This window comes from Pleuronectes platessa, chromosome 18, assembly GCF_947347685.1.
Source record: "Pleuronectes platessa chromosome 18, fPlePla1.1, whole genome shotgun sequence".
In the NCBI taxonomy this organism is placed as follows: domain Eukaryota; kingdom Metazoa; phylum Chordata; class Actinopteri; order Pleuronectiformes; family Pleuronectidae; genus Pleuronectes; species Pleuronectes platessa.
In genome coordinates, this window is record NC_070643.1 from 3134281 (window position 1) to 3150878 (window position 16598).

General features: G+C 40.5%; 1 protein-coding gene across 4 annotated transcripts in view; it reads right to left on the reverse strand.

The window, feature by feature from the left end:
• Positions 1-1241: 1241 nt before the first annotated feature.
• septin7a (septin 7a) overlaps positions 1242-16598 on the reverse strand; it is a 34478-nt gene continuing 19121 nt past the window's right edge. For 3 of the 4 annotated variants that reach the window (XM_053446401.1, XM_053446402.1, XM_053446399.1), the window contains 9 exons: positions 13286-13403; positions 11515-11607; positions 11025-11121; positions 6485-6536; positions 5773-5898; positions 5344-5364; positions 2760-2895; positions 2525-2670; positions 1242-2170 (listed from right to left, as the gene is read on the reverse strand). In XM_053446401.1, the coding sequence (XP_053302376.1) occupies positions 2134-2170; positions 2525-2670; positions 2760-2895; positions 5344-5364; positions 5773-5898; positions 6485-6536; positions 11025-11121; positions 11515-11607; positions 13286-13403 (826 nt within the window). In that variant the 3' untranslated portion in view covers positions 1242-2133. The remainder of the gene's footprint in view (positions 2171-2524; positions 2671-2759; positions 2896-5343; positions 5365-5772; positions 5899-6484; positions 6537-11024; positions 11122-11514; positions 11608-13285; positions 13404-16598) is intronic. The other variant, XM_053446400.1, reaches the window with a different exon arrangement.

The following is a 16598-nucleotide window of genomic DNA, read 5'->3' on the forward strand; positions in this document are numbered from 1 at the left end:
CAGGATATTGTGCAAGGCAGGATTATGTGTGCCGCAGGATGATGTGCGCCACAGGATGATGTGCGCCGCACAATGATGTGCGGTGATGATGTGTGCGGCAGGATGATGTCTGCCGCACACATCATCCTGCGGCGCACATCATCACTGCACATCAACGTGCGGCGCAGCGCACATCATCCTGCAGCATCATTGTGCGGCGCACATCGTCCTGCGGCGCACTTCATCGTGCGCGCACATCATCCTGCAGCGTATATCAAAGGAGGAGGGTTGGACCTACAGCTAGAGGTTCCATCCCACATAACAGCCTTTTGGATTAAATTTGATATTCTAACATTTAACAATACAGGACAAAATCGATTTATGTATGTGGCTGGTTTAATTCCCTGAGTCTGTCAGCAGTTTAGTGCAGTAATGGGCTGCCACCTGCTGGTAGCAAAAATCTCAAGGCCTACATGTTAACTAAAATCATCTGGACTTTGAACACCTAATATGCTAAGGTAGAACTGGATACAGCGAAACAAAATATTTATGGCTATCTTTTCATCTGTTTTCTGAACACACAGTAAATCGTATTTATTTATTTTTCCCTTACTACACTATATAGATAAAAGTATACAAAGATACAAAGCACATATCTAAGCTTTTGTTTCTCTCCTGGTGTCCATATAATATATTTTTACAAAGTGAATCAAATTGTTATTTAAAGAAAACTAAAACAAGCAGAGTTGGGGCGAATTTTTTTTAATCAATTTTAATTGTTCCTCTATATCAGCAATTTTAATTCCTTTGTGCTGTGAATTGTGGGAGACTGTGCGCAATAAAAGTACTCTATCAAGTGTGACAATACATGCTCACAATCTGGTGGGAATTTGCGTACTGTATGGACTTGAGACACAGCTATTGTTTGGATTCTTAATTTCAATAAATCATTTTAAACATTACTCTGGTTCTAATCTTGTGGCAGCAGTTTGAGGAAGGGTCTCTTCCGTTTCAACACAAATGGTTTCTTCAGTTCGGTAGAAGAGCTTGACCGACCTGAGCCCTGATCTCTGACTTTGGGATGAAGTGGAACTACGAGCCTGTAGCAGGTCATAACACCCAACATCAGTGCTGGACCTCACTGAACCCCCTGTGACTCAATATAGGCAAATCTCTGTATCCAGGTTCCGTCATCTGAAACATGACACGAGGAAACTGTTGTGTGTATTTCTTACTTCTTCATACTGCACCGAGAGCACATGTTATTTTTCCCCATCACAATTTTATTACGTGACTTTTTACAATAAAAACAGAAACAGGACATTACAAAATATAGATGCAGTACACAAACAGTGCTAAATGTGATATAAAGAAAGCCGGCTTGGTTCAGTTACCAAAGGGACACCTGTTTGAGGGAGGATTCTCAGCTTCAGCTTTCTCATCCACCCACATCTAAGAGTCTTTTCACAAGCTGTCCACATAAATATTTGTTTGTGAAAAGAGTTTGATATAGAATCTGCACAAGAAGCTCCAATGAATTCACATAGAAGCACTTGATGAGCAGTTTCTTTAGTTCGTTACACTCAGCGTGAGTGCAGTCAGGTATATAAGTTGGTTTTCCGAGAGCAGGGACAGAAAGCTCTGGCTGTGACATTGGAAACAAAATGAAAAATATTTATATACCAGGGCCAATACAAAAGAAAATAAACTGAATACAAAGTAAGAAAATGTTACAAATGATTGAAGTTAAACACTGCAGATTCAAGGTTATACGCTTTACATTAGGAGGTGGAGGAGCATACCATCTCTGGAGGAGATTAAATGTGATACCTATACAAACATATGCATTATGTATGGTAATATATATATGAACAGTGCCTGAGGTGAGCTGTAGCCTCTCAAGAAAAGACTGACCTCTTTGGGTTTTTTGGCATTAAAAAGGATACAGCACAGGTAGAGGAGGAAAAGAGGAAAGAACGACTTAACTCTTTCAAAACCGTTTGTGTTTTTTGTAAAATGTGAAAGTATTTGTTTATAGAGTCGAAGCCATGATCAAAAATCGGACAGTATGACAGAGTGATTGGTCAAATTCAAGTTCTGGAGAAAAACATACAAAACAATAGACTGTAACATTGGGTACGTCCTGCAGCGTTATTAAAATATCTTCTTCTTTTTGTTCTTTTCCAAGGTTCTGCAAAAACAACAGGAGAGAAGAGTCAATCACTCTAAATACAGTCTGTGGGGTCTGTTGTAGCTCATTGTGTCTCCCCTTCCTCCCACTCTCGAGAAAAGATAATTATCTATAAACCACTTGGCTATGAGAGGATGAGAGGTGTAGATTTAGGTTTGAATTCATCACACTGATAAATGCTAGAAACAGAGCTCTGTATTCAATCCTGGTGCTGTTGCTGCCTTTTAATGAAAGCATTATACTCAGACTTGTGCCGAGTTCTGTACACACTTCCTGTGTGACTGCGATCAGTCCTGAGAAGCATGATCATCAGCAGACGTTTCATATCAGAAATCAGAGTGTTGCTGCGTTTACCTGGAAGCGTCCAGCTTCTGCTGCTCCAGAATTCTCTGCTGGGCTTCCCAGCTGCCCTTCTCCTCCTCGAGATGGCGACGTTTTTCTTCCAGCTCTTTGTGCTGAGCCTCTAGGTTCTTTTTCATTTGCTCGTGACGCCTCTGGAGCTAAATATTAATAAAAGCACAGAATGTACAAAGGAACAAAAACGAATAAACATATGCATTTTAAATCAACTGTGCAGCCTTATTGGTACCTCTGCCTCGGAGTCTCTCAGCTTCTGGAGCTTCTCTTTGACCTTCATCTCAAACACTTGTTCCATTTCTTGTTCCATCTTTTTCATCTTGGCCACATGATCCCGTCGCTCCTCCTCCATCTGGGCCAGAGGACTCCTGAGGACACAAACCATGTTCAAAGAACCAGCACGAAGTGTGTGGGGGGCCACCCATACTGTATGTGACATCCCAGGTGAACAGCCACCCCCTTCCCATTTTGTGACTGCAGAGAGATGACAGGGAGAAGATGCAGATCTAGCGGGGGAAAGCTCCAGCTTGCTCACCTTCCCTGGAAGCCCTTTGTAATAGAAGGCTTCCAGCAAGGGTTGTAGCGGAAAGGTGATAAGGACTTATCAGGAGAACAGGCATTATGTGAGAATAAACCATATCTCTGATACCAACCATGTTGACCTGCTTCCTAATTCTCCAGCTGAAAAAACCCACACCTTTGTGCGACCATATTGGAGATTTTCAACCCTCTCATTGTTATTAATCGTAAATTAGCCTGTCGCCAAGTTAGCTGGTTACATCTGTCAGAATAAGATGAATTGAATATATTAGTAGATAACGGTTTGATGACAGAATGGTACTCATAGAACTCATACAGCCCGTCAAGTGTTTATAATGGAAAAATTCAAATGAAGCAATATGACAAACTGTACCAAACTGCATTAATGGCCAGATCAACACTACATATATCTTACATGAAGATCGAAGCATTATTTGACAAACTGTTGATAAACTGCCCTTTCGTGCAATGTTAAACACAAATATTTTTTATTAAAGTAAAATATTGGAGCTGTCCCTTTCACCAGATCCTCACCAAAATGTTATGTGCACTTCCCTGGATCAAAATACATATCTCTAACAAGTTTGATGCAAATCGGTTTTGTGCTTTTTTTGCATAATGCTGCAGACAAACCAAACAACCACCCAAAATAGTGAAAGACCTCCCTGGGGGTAATTACTGTTGGGAGTAATGGTGGTTTTGCTGTAACCAGTTTATTGATATGTCCATTGAGCCTTTAGCCAAGATAGAAATATTGTAGAATATATTGTAAAACAAACTGACTGAGCCATAGGTCTGACTGCAGGCTCCCTATGTTTGTCCTAACTGGAGGGTGACTTAAGGCCTAATTATACTCCTGCGACTGCAACCGCGGAAGGCCACGCAGCTGCATCGATGGACTCGTTTTGGTTTATGCTTCACTCACGTGTTGCGCTAGCCTGGATGCCAGACGAACTTAGCCCCGCCCACAACATTTTTGGTCGGGCAGTTCGGTCTGGAGTCGCTCCATTGGGAAAAAATTATGGGGCGTGTTTCAACTGACCAGGAAGTAAAATTCCTCTTCGCTCAATTGGATAGACCTACAATCAATCAGAGCAACGTAGTATGTGACGTATGCTAAGCAACGCCTTGTGAGTTATTTACTAACGCCGGGTTCACACTGGACGCTTCAGCGCAGCGCCAAGCCTTAAATAACAGCTGGCTCCCATCCACTCCCATGTTAAAACTTTGTGCCGGTCACACCGGAGGCTGAAGCACCGCGAGGCAGCCTTGGCGCAGCGTGGTGCTTCAGCCTCCGGTGTGACCGGCACAAAGCCGTGCAGCGATCTACTGGATCAACGGGTGATATTATTAGCGCTGCCCGGCGGTTCAGCGTCGCTTCAGTGTCCGTTGTGAACAGCCAAGCAACGGGGCGATAGGGATTAGCGCGGTGCTTTGGCGTCGCCTCCACGTTCTGTGTTCCTCTTTCAAAATGAATGCGCTGTCGATGTCTTCTAAAACAGACTCAATGGCAGCATCTACACATCTCAGCTCGCCAGCGGCAGGCATGTTTGTTGAAAACGAATTCAACCCAAGGGCACTTTGATGACGTGGTTGATTACGTCACCGTTGATCATCTGTCAATCATCGTATAAAGCCCGCCCTGACAATCTGATTGGCCCGGTCGGGCATAATTTTTTCCCAACGGAGCGACTCCAGATCGAACCGGACGGGATGTAGTAAGCAGACCAATCACAAGCCTTGCGGGCTGCGTGAGGGTCGCGTCGTTTTGTCGTGTAGTTAGAAAAATTGGCGGACGCACGCAAGCCCGCAGAGGGCACGAAAGGGGCGTGTTGCGTGTCTTGCGTGCATGCGTGCGTCCGTGCAACACGAGTATAATTCGGCCTTTAGCTTGTGTAGTGTGTAGCTATTATATGCACTTTAGCTGCACAGTAGATTCTTCAGTGGTTAATAAAAAGATGTGTCATGAAATAGCAAAGCCTGAAGCCAAGGTGTCAAGTTCTTTTGAGAATGACATTGATTTGATATATAACTTGGGCCATGCAAAAGCTTATAACAGATTTCTATGTTTTAATGTATGACCGTTTCTCGTATAAAATCATGTAATTCATGGGCAAACAAAATGTCCTTATAATTTTTCTCAAACAAACATATAAAAAAACATTTCAAAGTGTTGCAAGTGAAAAACAGAAATAAGGAAAATCGTATGAGGCAGGGAAAATGAAAGCGGTAAGAGAGAGAGGAGTGAGGTTATGAAGAAGTCATACAACACTTACATGCCATCATCCGTCTCAGGTCTAAAAACAAACAAATGCACAGACACTTAACATGCAGCCATAAACCATGCATTAGCTGGTGATTACTGACGGCTGCAGCCGGTGGATTAGGAGTCAGATGGTCCCTAAATTAGGGCTGTCAGATTAGGCACAACTGATACTGGGGGGGGGGGGGGGGGTGTTAGTGTTGCTGTGTTAAAGATCTGAGCTGACTTAGTGACAGCTTGCCAATTTTAATCAGTAGGTCACTCCCAGCGACCGTTGACCTCTGAACTGCAGGTTCCTCCACGGATACAAAGTGAATCAAGTGCTCCTGATAAAACCAGGATCCCTCTGACAACAACATAATCCCATCAGTTCACACTATGAGTGTGCATTTCAAACAGCATGAACACAACAGTGCCGTGTACAGTGCACGGATCCACTCACTTGGTAAGCTGTCCCTTGTTCTTGTTGTTGTCCACGCCGTTGTAGGTGACAGCTGCGAGCTTCTTGCTGCGGTAGTTCTCGTAGTGAACGTTGTTTGTCACATCCTTCAGGTCCTGCATGTGGGTCCTGGAAAACAAAATGAAATAATCGGTGATAAATAAGCACATTTGCTCTTTGTTGAAGAACTCATGAAGTGTTTGTGTGCTTTTCTGCTTGATATGAATTTGCCCTTGAGTATCATCACTTTATTATACATTTTCTACAACAAAGACATTTAATGGTATTTCTCAACCTCTAAACTACTTAGCTTGAATAACATTTGAATCAAACCTGCACGAGCTAAGGTAAATTTACAAAACTTTTCTGTAAATGGATTCACCAAACGTTTTCGGCTATCTTCCTTTCATCTAAAGTTTCATTGTGTAGAATTGAATGACATCTACTGGTAAGATTTCATATTGCAAATCAATAACCTCACCCTCTTCTTCCAAACATGAAACAGAACTATTATATTTTATTTGTTTGCAAACAACCTTGTTTGTAGATCTCATCCTCATTGCATGCATATGACATAAATACCTCATAATATATAACAATAATAACATACAATTTTAATTTAAATTCCGCAATTACATTATAAACAAATATAAACTGTAATAATGAATGATCTTCAATGATCTTCGATACCATGTATGTTTGTGTTTCTGCTCACCTGATGAGCATGTTCCGGAGGATTGTAAAATCACAGTGTTCTCCATTTTCCACTGCGGGAGGAGACACACAGAGCAGAGTTTACATATATTAGCATGGCGTGACATTCAACCATCATGGACCCATTAATTGATTATGAATATAGCAGAAAGAGGACAAATAAGCAAGTTGTGATTCACAATGCAGCAGACAATTTCAAATCAACATACCAAAGAACTAGAAATAGGAATTAAATAAAAAGGTGTTAACTGTACCTTATCATAATAAAATATACGTGTATGAAATACTGAATTATAATTCAAATGAGTGTTGTGTCACAGTGACCTTTGACGTTAAACCTCCAAATTCTAGTCCGTTCATCTTTGAGTGTCATAGTGAACCTTTATACCAATTTAAGAAAATTCTTCATGAAAGACAACCTGAAAATAAAATGCCTCCAGCTACAGCTGTTGCCAGTGTGGAGGCAAACTTATTAAAATGACAAACAGTTATAGTTCAGAAATACTTATTACCGCCCAGGAGATTATGTGTTCATCAGCATTTGTTTGTTAGCAGCAGAATCATGACAGAGAAAATACTGGACAGGTTACCACGAACAACGTGGAAGGATGAAAGAATGTGGTATGGGCGGGAAAGAATGCACCAGGAATTTTGTTTTCACCTTATGTGACATAGCAAGATAGGGAGTTTTTCAACATTTCTGTTGATCTACCAGGGAATTATTCATGGTTCTTGATGAAATCTTTTATTTAAATGTGGTTTAAAAAATGAACTGTTGGGCATTGGTGGAGGTACAGTGCCTTGCATGCAAGTATTCACCCCCCTTGGACTTTTTCCCATTATGTACTGTTACTAACTGGAATTCAAATAGACTTAAATAAACTTTTTCCCGTTTGATCAACAAAACATGCATAGTACTTTGGAGGTGAAAAATAAATTTTATTGTGACATAAACAATAATGAGAACAAAAAAGTTGACATCTGTTGGGTGCATAAGTATTCACCCCCCTGTGTCAATACTTGGTAGAACCCCCTTTCGCTGCAATTACAGCTGCAAGTCTTTTGGGGTATGTCTCTACCAGCTTTGCACATCTAGAGATGGAAAGGTTTGTCCATTCTTCTTGGCAAAAAAGATGAAGCTTAGTCAGATTGGATGGAGACCGTCTGTGAACCGCAATCTTCAAGTCTTGCCATAGATTCTCTATTGGATTGAGGTCTGGGCTTTGACTGGGCCATTTTAAGACATTAACATTCTTTAATCCAAACCATTCCTTTGTAGCTCTGGCTGTATGTTTAGGGTCATTGTCCTGCTGGAAGATGAACCTCCGCCCCAGTCTCAAGTCTTTTGCAGACTGCATCAGATTTTCTTCAAGGATTTCCCTGTATTTGGCTCCATCCATCTTTCCCTCTATTCTGACCAGTTTCCCTGTACCTGCTGAAGAGAAGCATCCCCACAGCATGATGCTACCACCACCATGTTTCACTGTTGGGATGGTGTGCTCAGGGTGATGGGCAGTGTTGGGTTTTCGCCACACATAGCGTTTTGCATTGAGGCCAAAAAGTTCAATTTTGGTCTCATCTGACCAGAGCACCTTCTTCCACATGTTTGCTGTGTCTCCCACATGGCTTCTGGCAAACTCCAAACGGGATTTTTTATGGATCCCTTTCAACAATGGCTTTCTTCTTGCCACTCTTCCATAAAGGCCAGATTTGTGGAGTAGACGACTAATAGTTGTCCTGTGGACAGATTCTCCCACCTCAGCTGTGGATCTCTGCAACTCCTCCAGAGTAACCATGGGCCTCCTGGTTGCTTGTCTGATTAATTTTCTCCTTGTCCGACTCTTCAGTTTGGGTGGACGGCCTCCTCTTGGTAGGTTTGCGGTTGTGCCATATTCTTTCCATTTTCTTATGATGGATTTTATGGTGCTCAGAGAGATGTTCAAAGCTCTGGATATTTTTGTATAACCTAACCCTGCTTCATATTTCTCCACAACTTTATCCCTGACCTGTTTGGTGAGCTCCTTGGTCTTCATGATGCTGTTTGTTCAGTAATGATCCCCAACAAACTCTGAGTCCGTCACAGAACAGGTGTATTTATACTGAGATTAAATTGCAGACAGGTGGACCCTATTTACTAATTATGTGACTTGCAAATGTGACTTGTGAATGCAATTGGTCGCACCAGATCTTTGTTAGGGGTTTCACAGTAAAGGGGGTGAATACATATGCACTCAATACTTTTCAGATTTTTATTTATAAATAATTGTGAAATCCATGTAATATTTCCCCCCACTTCCAAATGATGCACTATTTTGTGTTGGTCCATTACATAAACTCACGATGAAATAAATTTTAATCTGTGGTTATACCATGACAAAATGTAGAAAAGTCCAAAGGGGGTGAATACTTATGCAAGGCACTGTATGTGCTCTACTGCAGTTAATTTGTGTTCAAAGCCCTAGTATTGGGTTTTACAAGATATCATTTTGATGTATTCATCAACTGAACTACTGAGATAATGAGCTGTGTAAAAAATAGAACATTGTATATATGCAGTGAGATGACATCACTTTCCGAGCCTGATTTTCAAATTTCCTGCTCAAAAAGTTACATATATGATTATATTGATATAGGCCATATGTTTATATTACTCTTATCTATTCTTTTGTGATATTAAGGGTTTTGCAGCAAGTGAACAAATTAAGTTTACTTTGCATGTTGAGGGGTGAATCTTAAAAAGACACTATGCTGGAGAACTATGTGCTCACGCAAACAGTATCAAAGTACTGTACAGGTACATTCACACAGGAATATATATATATATATATATTCCTGTATAAGGTAGAATAATTCAAATAGATCCTAAAGTTTAATTTTCATTTTATTTCAAGTTTCTATTTATCAATTAATTAAATAAATGAAGACTATCTTTGACTAATACATTCTTTTTTTCAAATCTCTCTTGGTCTAAGATATATTTAAGGAGTCATCTATCCACTTTTCTTCCTGTGCAGTATTTCTTATCCATCTTTCCTCATGTGGGAGACTTTGATTATTCAATCCATTAAAGTCATCTTATTTTTAAGACCTTTTGTGGTTGTAGTACCAGAATCCATCGGCAGGTGGCATTATCTTCTGCCTTTTCCCCCTTCTGCAGTCCACTGAGGTTTCTCTGTGGTAAACTGACTTGCATATCTTCTCAGGAACCTTGCCCTCACCCCGTCTCTATATTTATGCCGACCGGGAGGCAAAAACATTTTTGGCATTCCAAAACATACTCCCCCAAACACGTTAAACGCTGGTGGTAAACCAGTCTCAGAGCAACCCCCACCAGGGCGTGCGGCTCTCAGCTGCTGAAGAGGACAAGAATCCATATGATGTGGAATGTTCCCTCCACTGGATCTAAATAATCTGCTACAGTACACACGTGCACATCCAGACACATTCATACTGCAACAGAGTCCCCATAAGCTGGGAGTTTTGATATGTTTCAAACGATGCCACAATGTGACAGCCGCTTCCTGTGTAAGGTCAAACACGACTCTCATATCCTGTGCTGCTGAAGAGAAAAATGTTCACAATGCTTTTTTTCCCGTCATATTATAAGTCATGGTTACTTGTAGTATTTTCATACAGGATTAGTTTCTCTCTGTTTGGTCATGAGGATTAGTTAAATTGGCAGTAGAACTAAAAGATAGAAGGCAACAGTGTTTGAGCCACGACATATAAATGATTTGTCTACATTAAGTGGTTTATTTTTATCAGACATGTGGGACTTAAATCGGCAGATTCACACGTAGTAATTATCCCCTGTTGAGTAATCTCATTATCTCCTTGTGGTCAAACGGTTGTTGTTTAAATTCTGTACATACTTTGTCTAGCATTGAGGCCCACCACACATTTTCAAATCTGTTTTTGTTGGACTGTTAATTGATCAGGTCTGCTGCTACCAGGGTTATATTTATATTCCACCGCTATTTTCATGTGTCTGTATACAATCTTCAACGTAAACTGAGCCGCTTTAAGAACTTTTTAATTTCTAAATGTGTGCCTGCCTCAATTTTAAATCTTAAATAATGTTACTTGAAGCTGGGTTTGGCAAAAGCTTCATGGAGTTCTTTAAATTATCTTAGAATCTGTAGTATATGAAATTTACGGTTGAGATTTGATAGTTTGTAGTTGTTTTTTTTAATCTATTTATTACACTACATTTGAATACAGAGTGCAGCACTTTAACCAATGGCAAATGTCCATATAGGGGAAAAAAGTGTTAATAATTAATAAGAAATGGAGAAAGCTATCCTTTCAATTGTTTGGTCCAACTCTCATTATGCAGGCATAGTCTCTTGTGTAAGAGCATTTGTGTGCAATCAACGGCGCGATGACAGCAAACCAAGAGCACATGGATTGTGTTACTGCTTTACAAATCATCCACACAGACAGCCTGCTCAATAATCCCATAAAACGGTCGACACTGGTGTCTTTGCATGTGACAGATTCCTCTTAGTTCGGCTTAGATCATTTGACCTTCAGTCTCTCACCTTCAGCCACACCCCATGGGTACTGCCTCCCACGCACTGGCTTTCCATTGACCTCAATGATGGTGTTACTACCGACCACTGCCAGGGGTAAACGATCCTGCAGAGATACGGAAGGGGACACAACTGTTGCATAGCTGACACATAAAGGCTAAAAATACACTGTTGGCTATGGCTGCGTGCTTACATGACATTAATCCAAAGATGCTGCATTAAGGAAACAGCACAGCACGTGACCTAAAAGGTCCAGTGTGTAAGATTTAAGTGAAAGGGATCTATTGCAGAAATTGAATATAAACAATCCTAGTGGTGTTTTCAATAGTGTGTTTCATCTAAATTGTGCAAATTATTTTATTCTTTACCCTAGAATGGTCCCTTTTATATTTAAATACCCTATTTACCATAGATCCATATTTTGTCCAACAATGGTCAAACTAAAAATGATATTGTTTTGATTTAAAGTTTGATGGAAGGTTGAGTCAGAAGAAGAAACCTTGATTTTCCTGATCATCTTCATCTCCTCCTCATCATCCGTCTCTAGGAACTCGTAGATTTTGATTTTGTGCTCCTGGATTTCTTTCATGATCTGCACACAGCAGAAAGAAAAAAAGGGAGAAGCAGTGTGAAATGGAAAGTCCTTATGGGTAGGATGGGTGAGCAGCATGGGGAAAAAACAGATCTGTAAACATCAATAGTTGTACTGAAGGTAAGTAGACACACTCTCACAACTACACAAACACACACATACCATTATGTAAACTGTACTGATGCTATATTTATACTGGTCCCTGAAAAGACGCATTGTAAATAAACAAACAAGCAAACACAACTTAAAGAGTAGTTTCAACGCCGCAAAACACTGTTGGGGCTTTCCCTAGATAGAAAATTAATAAATTATTATCTATCTATTATCCAAACAAATAATTATAAATAACAAACACAAAGCTGTGTTCTCTGCAGTGACTGTAGATTATATTATTGTGGGTTAGGGTGAAATTAGTTGACTCTAATAATACACACCTGAGTTTCTTCATGTTTTTCTTCAAAGGTCTTTTTTTTTCTTAAAGAAATTTGAAAAGTGTCTCAAATTAATTGTCTTTATTAATTAAAATTTAAACAATGGGAGGAGGTGTGCACATGTACAGCTGCTGCCATCTTTCACTGGTCAGTTGGAGAGCCTGTACAGTGGAGATCATGGGGCTGCCATAACATTGTCCCAACAATCACTAGTCAGTCTCAGCTGTCAGTCAGCGTGATAAGAACTATCTACATGACAAACCGTCCATGTCCCATCTGCTAATATGGAGGGAGCAGGATGTATGTCATGTAGTGTACTGCAGCCAGCAAAGAGGGGGTGATCCAGATATTTTGGGTCTACTTAGCAGAGCGGTCATCTCATCCATTTATACAAAGGCCGCTGCTTGAGGATCTTGTTGTGCTTCATATACCGGCTGACTTTGAACCAAAGTCCTATGAGAAATTAGTGTCTGGGAAAGTGTCAGCTCAATATGGTAAGTAGATGATTATATGTCTGACACACTGGACAAAGTTACCAGGTGTGATGGATTCAGAGGGGCAAATACAACAGGGACGTGCTGAAAGGAAGGATGGAAGGCATCAGCCGACACAACTTTACCCCAGCGCCTGATAGCGAGGCACCGACATTGACTGAGCACCACAAACAGAGGTATGGGAAACTGATTTTGCAGCTGTGGTCATGGCTCAGTAATGCCTGATGGCAGAATGTCACTGTTTTGGGGGGGCGAGGTCCATTCCCCTAAGAGATAGTGACCTGCATGTCCAGATAAGAGAATGTGTGTGTAAAGGTGAGCGTCCTATAGTTAGTGCTGATAACTTCATTGTGGGATCCACAGCTAATTTTTTAAAGTTAAAACTGAATGATATAAAATAAAACATGAGATCAGCTATCTTTGCCTCCCTCTCTCTACCACGCACACACATTGACCATTAGCAGCATAGAGAGAAATCTTACCCATGTGGGTGGCTGTTAAAACATCTATAAAGATTTTAAAGTCTTTGGCAGGCAGGAGGGATTCAGCTCCAAAAGTTAATATTGTAGAGATACCCTCCCAACTAATATCCACACAAAGTTTGATGAAAATCCATCCATGCATTGTTGAGTTATTTGCAAGCACATGTGTCCAGTCGCACACATTCACTTTGATAATAATTAAAATTGCATTCTTATCTTAATTAAAAATATGTAAAGCAGATAAACGAAGCCAGTCAGAAATTATACACACCTGTTTCTTGAACTGTTGACACTCCTCAGGAGTCATTGTGTCGGCTTTGGCGATGAGGGGAATGATGTTTACTTTTTCATGTAGCCGTTTCATGAATTCAATATCGAGGGGCTTTAGTCTGGAGGGAAAAACAGGAAGAGAAGATAGAGCTAAAAGGTTAGAGTGTGGGTGAAGGCTTCGACTCAAAAAGCTAGGACAGCAAGGATTTAATCATTGTACATGTAACCTAGCTTTTGAGGCCTGCACCCGCCCACCCATACTAAAAAGCAAAGTTGAGAGTACACAGTGTGAGGACAACAAGGTGAGAGCCAATTATGAACATCTTTAATCTTGTGGGAAGAAAAATATTACTACATATCACAATATCAATTCATAACTAAATCAAACGCTGCTACTGATGCCAGTCTCCACATTCCAGTTCTCTATATTGTGTCTTTAACAAGGGACACAAAGAAACGAATGCCACATGGAAACACATTACTGGCAGTGATGTTGTGTCTCGCAGCAGCATACACATCAGAAGGACAACTTACCAGCTTAATGTAAAATAAGTTAGCACAACTGTGAGGCCAACAGGGGGAAAGGCTACTAATCCAAACAACACTCTGAACCTCACTTAACATAAACCAATTGCATAAATCATACTGTAAAAAGCTGGATACATTCCAGTCACTAAAATTCCGAGAAAATCCAAAACATTTTTAGAATTTCTTTGCTCCTTGATTTTCTGGTCTCTCTAATGCTTTTAATGAAGATTTGTCATCATTCCTATTTTCTGTTATATATTTCTGTAAGTATTTAGCACAACTGACAGGAAATATTGAAAAAAAAGCTGATGTACCATCATGCATCAAGCTGTCTGGGCATTATAATGCATTTCTCATAAAGGGAGTGGGAAAACTTTATTTTATTAACTGTCCCCCAGTCAATCACGTGGTACTAAGATAATGACACTCATTACTTTGTCATTAGATACATTTTTTATGGGAAGGGAAGGTGAGGTGTGTCAGAAAATAGGAAACAGTCAAACTGGTCTTCACAAAGGTAGTTTCTTACATTCAACCATTTCAAGTTGGGGTTTTAAACTAGCCGGGATAAAGTCGGACGTAATGGCATAATGAACTTAATGATAGGAGTCATCATCAGACTAAGCTCTGTAACATGTTAATGGGACCATGAATAGAATATTCTTTTATCAACTCATATAAACATCATAATCAAAATAATGTCTTATAAAATAAGAAAATTGTCTGAATATTGCTGTCGTATATATAGTCAACTATGTTCCTTGGTCTAACTCTCATTATGCAGGCGTAGTCTCTTTCTTGTTTAAGAGCATGTGTGTGCAAACCAAGAGCCCATGGATTGTGGTACTGCTTTACAAATCATCAACGCACCTAGCCTACTCAATAATAATCCCACAAAGTTTTTATCCGATTTAAAATTTCTGCCTGTTCCTCATCTGTTTTTAATTGCATTACTTAGATTGACCTTAGCCACAAAGCTTGTGAGTTTTACCTATACCTTAGTCTGTAGTGTTTGCCTAACCTGCCAGTGCCACAGAAATACCTGGGACTGCTCATGCCAGTTATCTCACAGGACGCTTGTTGCTTGCAATGTGAAGTAAACATTTCCTCTGCAACTGTCTGGTTTATATGTAGTCAGTGAATGGACATCCGTATATGTAGATGTCTACAGACACAGGACTGGAGACAAGCTGAGGAGCTCTGCCACTAGATCTCATGGAAAATTTGAGACGACATTTAAAGCTCCTCACTGGATAAACAGTTCGGCTGGCAATAAAGCTGGCTGGGCAGTATTAAGGTTTAAAAAATAAATAAATCTGAGAAGGCATGCATGAGAATGTGCTATTATAAAATGTTTACATTATTTGAACTGATAAACAAAATTAGCACAGAGTGCCTAAGTAATAAATGGTGCTCCCTTCCCATACAATAAAAAAAATGTATTGTTAGGCTAACTTGTCCCTAATATGGGTGAAACTTCATAAACACCAGATGTCGCATTTACAATAATGAAACCGTCAATTTACAGATTTCAAGGAGACACGATCTTAAGTAGGTGCCCTGTCAACCAATGTGAACAATTGAAGTTTAAATACGGACTGACATCACTAATTCAATCAAGACTCATTCGTACATCCTGGTGCCACAATCCAACAATATAAATAGTTCATATTAAATCATATTACATGTAGCTTAAAATACACAATTGTGAGAGACTGTAATCTCCTCAGATGCACCTGTTTCTGTAGAGGACAACGTTCTGCTTCTTGCTTTAACCTGCAACTTCAAAGTATCTCTCTGCCTGGTCAATACTAACATCTTCAAACTCAACCCAGTCCCTCTGTCACACACTGATGTTGTTACAAAGTTGACTCAGTGAAGCGCCGCCTGAGCCACAGAACATCGTCATCGACCGGTCACTAATAAACTGATCCTTCCATTTTAACAAACCTAATCCATCTGTTGCTCCTCTTGTTAGAATGCCAATGCTGGCTCAATTTTCTGATGTTTCCTACGCACACACACACACACACACACACACACACACACACACACACACACACACACACACACACACACACACACACACACACACACACACACACACACACACACACACACACACACACACACACACACCCCTCCAGAACAGATGTTGAAAATGAATGGAAACAAATGGTGTGTTTGATTTGCCAACAAGGCTGCGGTCAGTATCCCAACAATGGCTCAGTGTGGACCAACAGGCTCTACAGCCCTCGATGACAAAGTGATTGCAGAAAGTCTTATTATCATGCATAAGGTCTCTGTGTGAGAGCCAGTTGCAAAGAAGCGTACTCTGATTGGACAGCCGCCGATTGGTAACGGCCGATATTCCCTCTAGATAGTCCTTAATAAGAGAAGGGACCTGACCTGACTCCGTGGTCTGGTTATTGATGAGTTTAATTAATGCCACTGACTGAAATCTGTAAATTGAATAGTTATGTCATCCTACAATTCTTTGGACAAAAGCAGCTTCCGGCAGATTAACCTTTTTGTCATAGTCATGGTTGAGCCTCCTGTTTATTCCTTGTGTTTCCCCTCTTCCACCTGTGTGTGCATCTCCGTGTGTGTGTGTGTGTGTGTGTCTGTGTTGTCGACATGTAGCTCGTCTCACTCTCCAGGATCCCGTTGACTGATTAGCCTGCACACCTGCAATCCATCAACCTTCATCCGCTCATGTCTACATTGATGTTTCAGCCAGTGGTGGTGGATCATGTTGTCAGGCCACACAGAGCTGTGCATTCTTA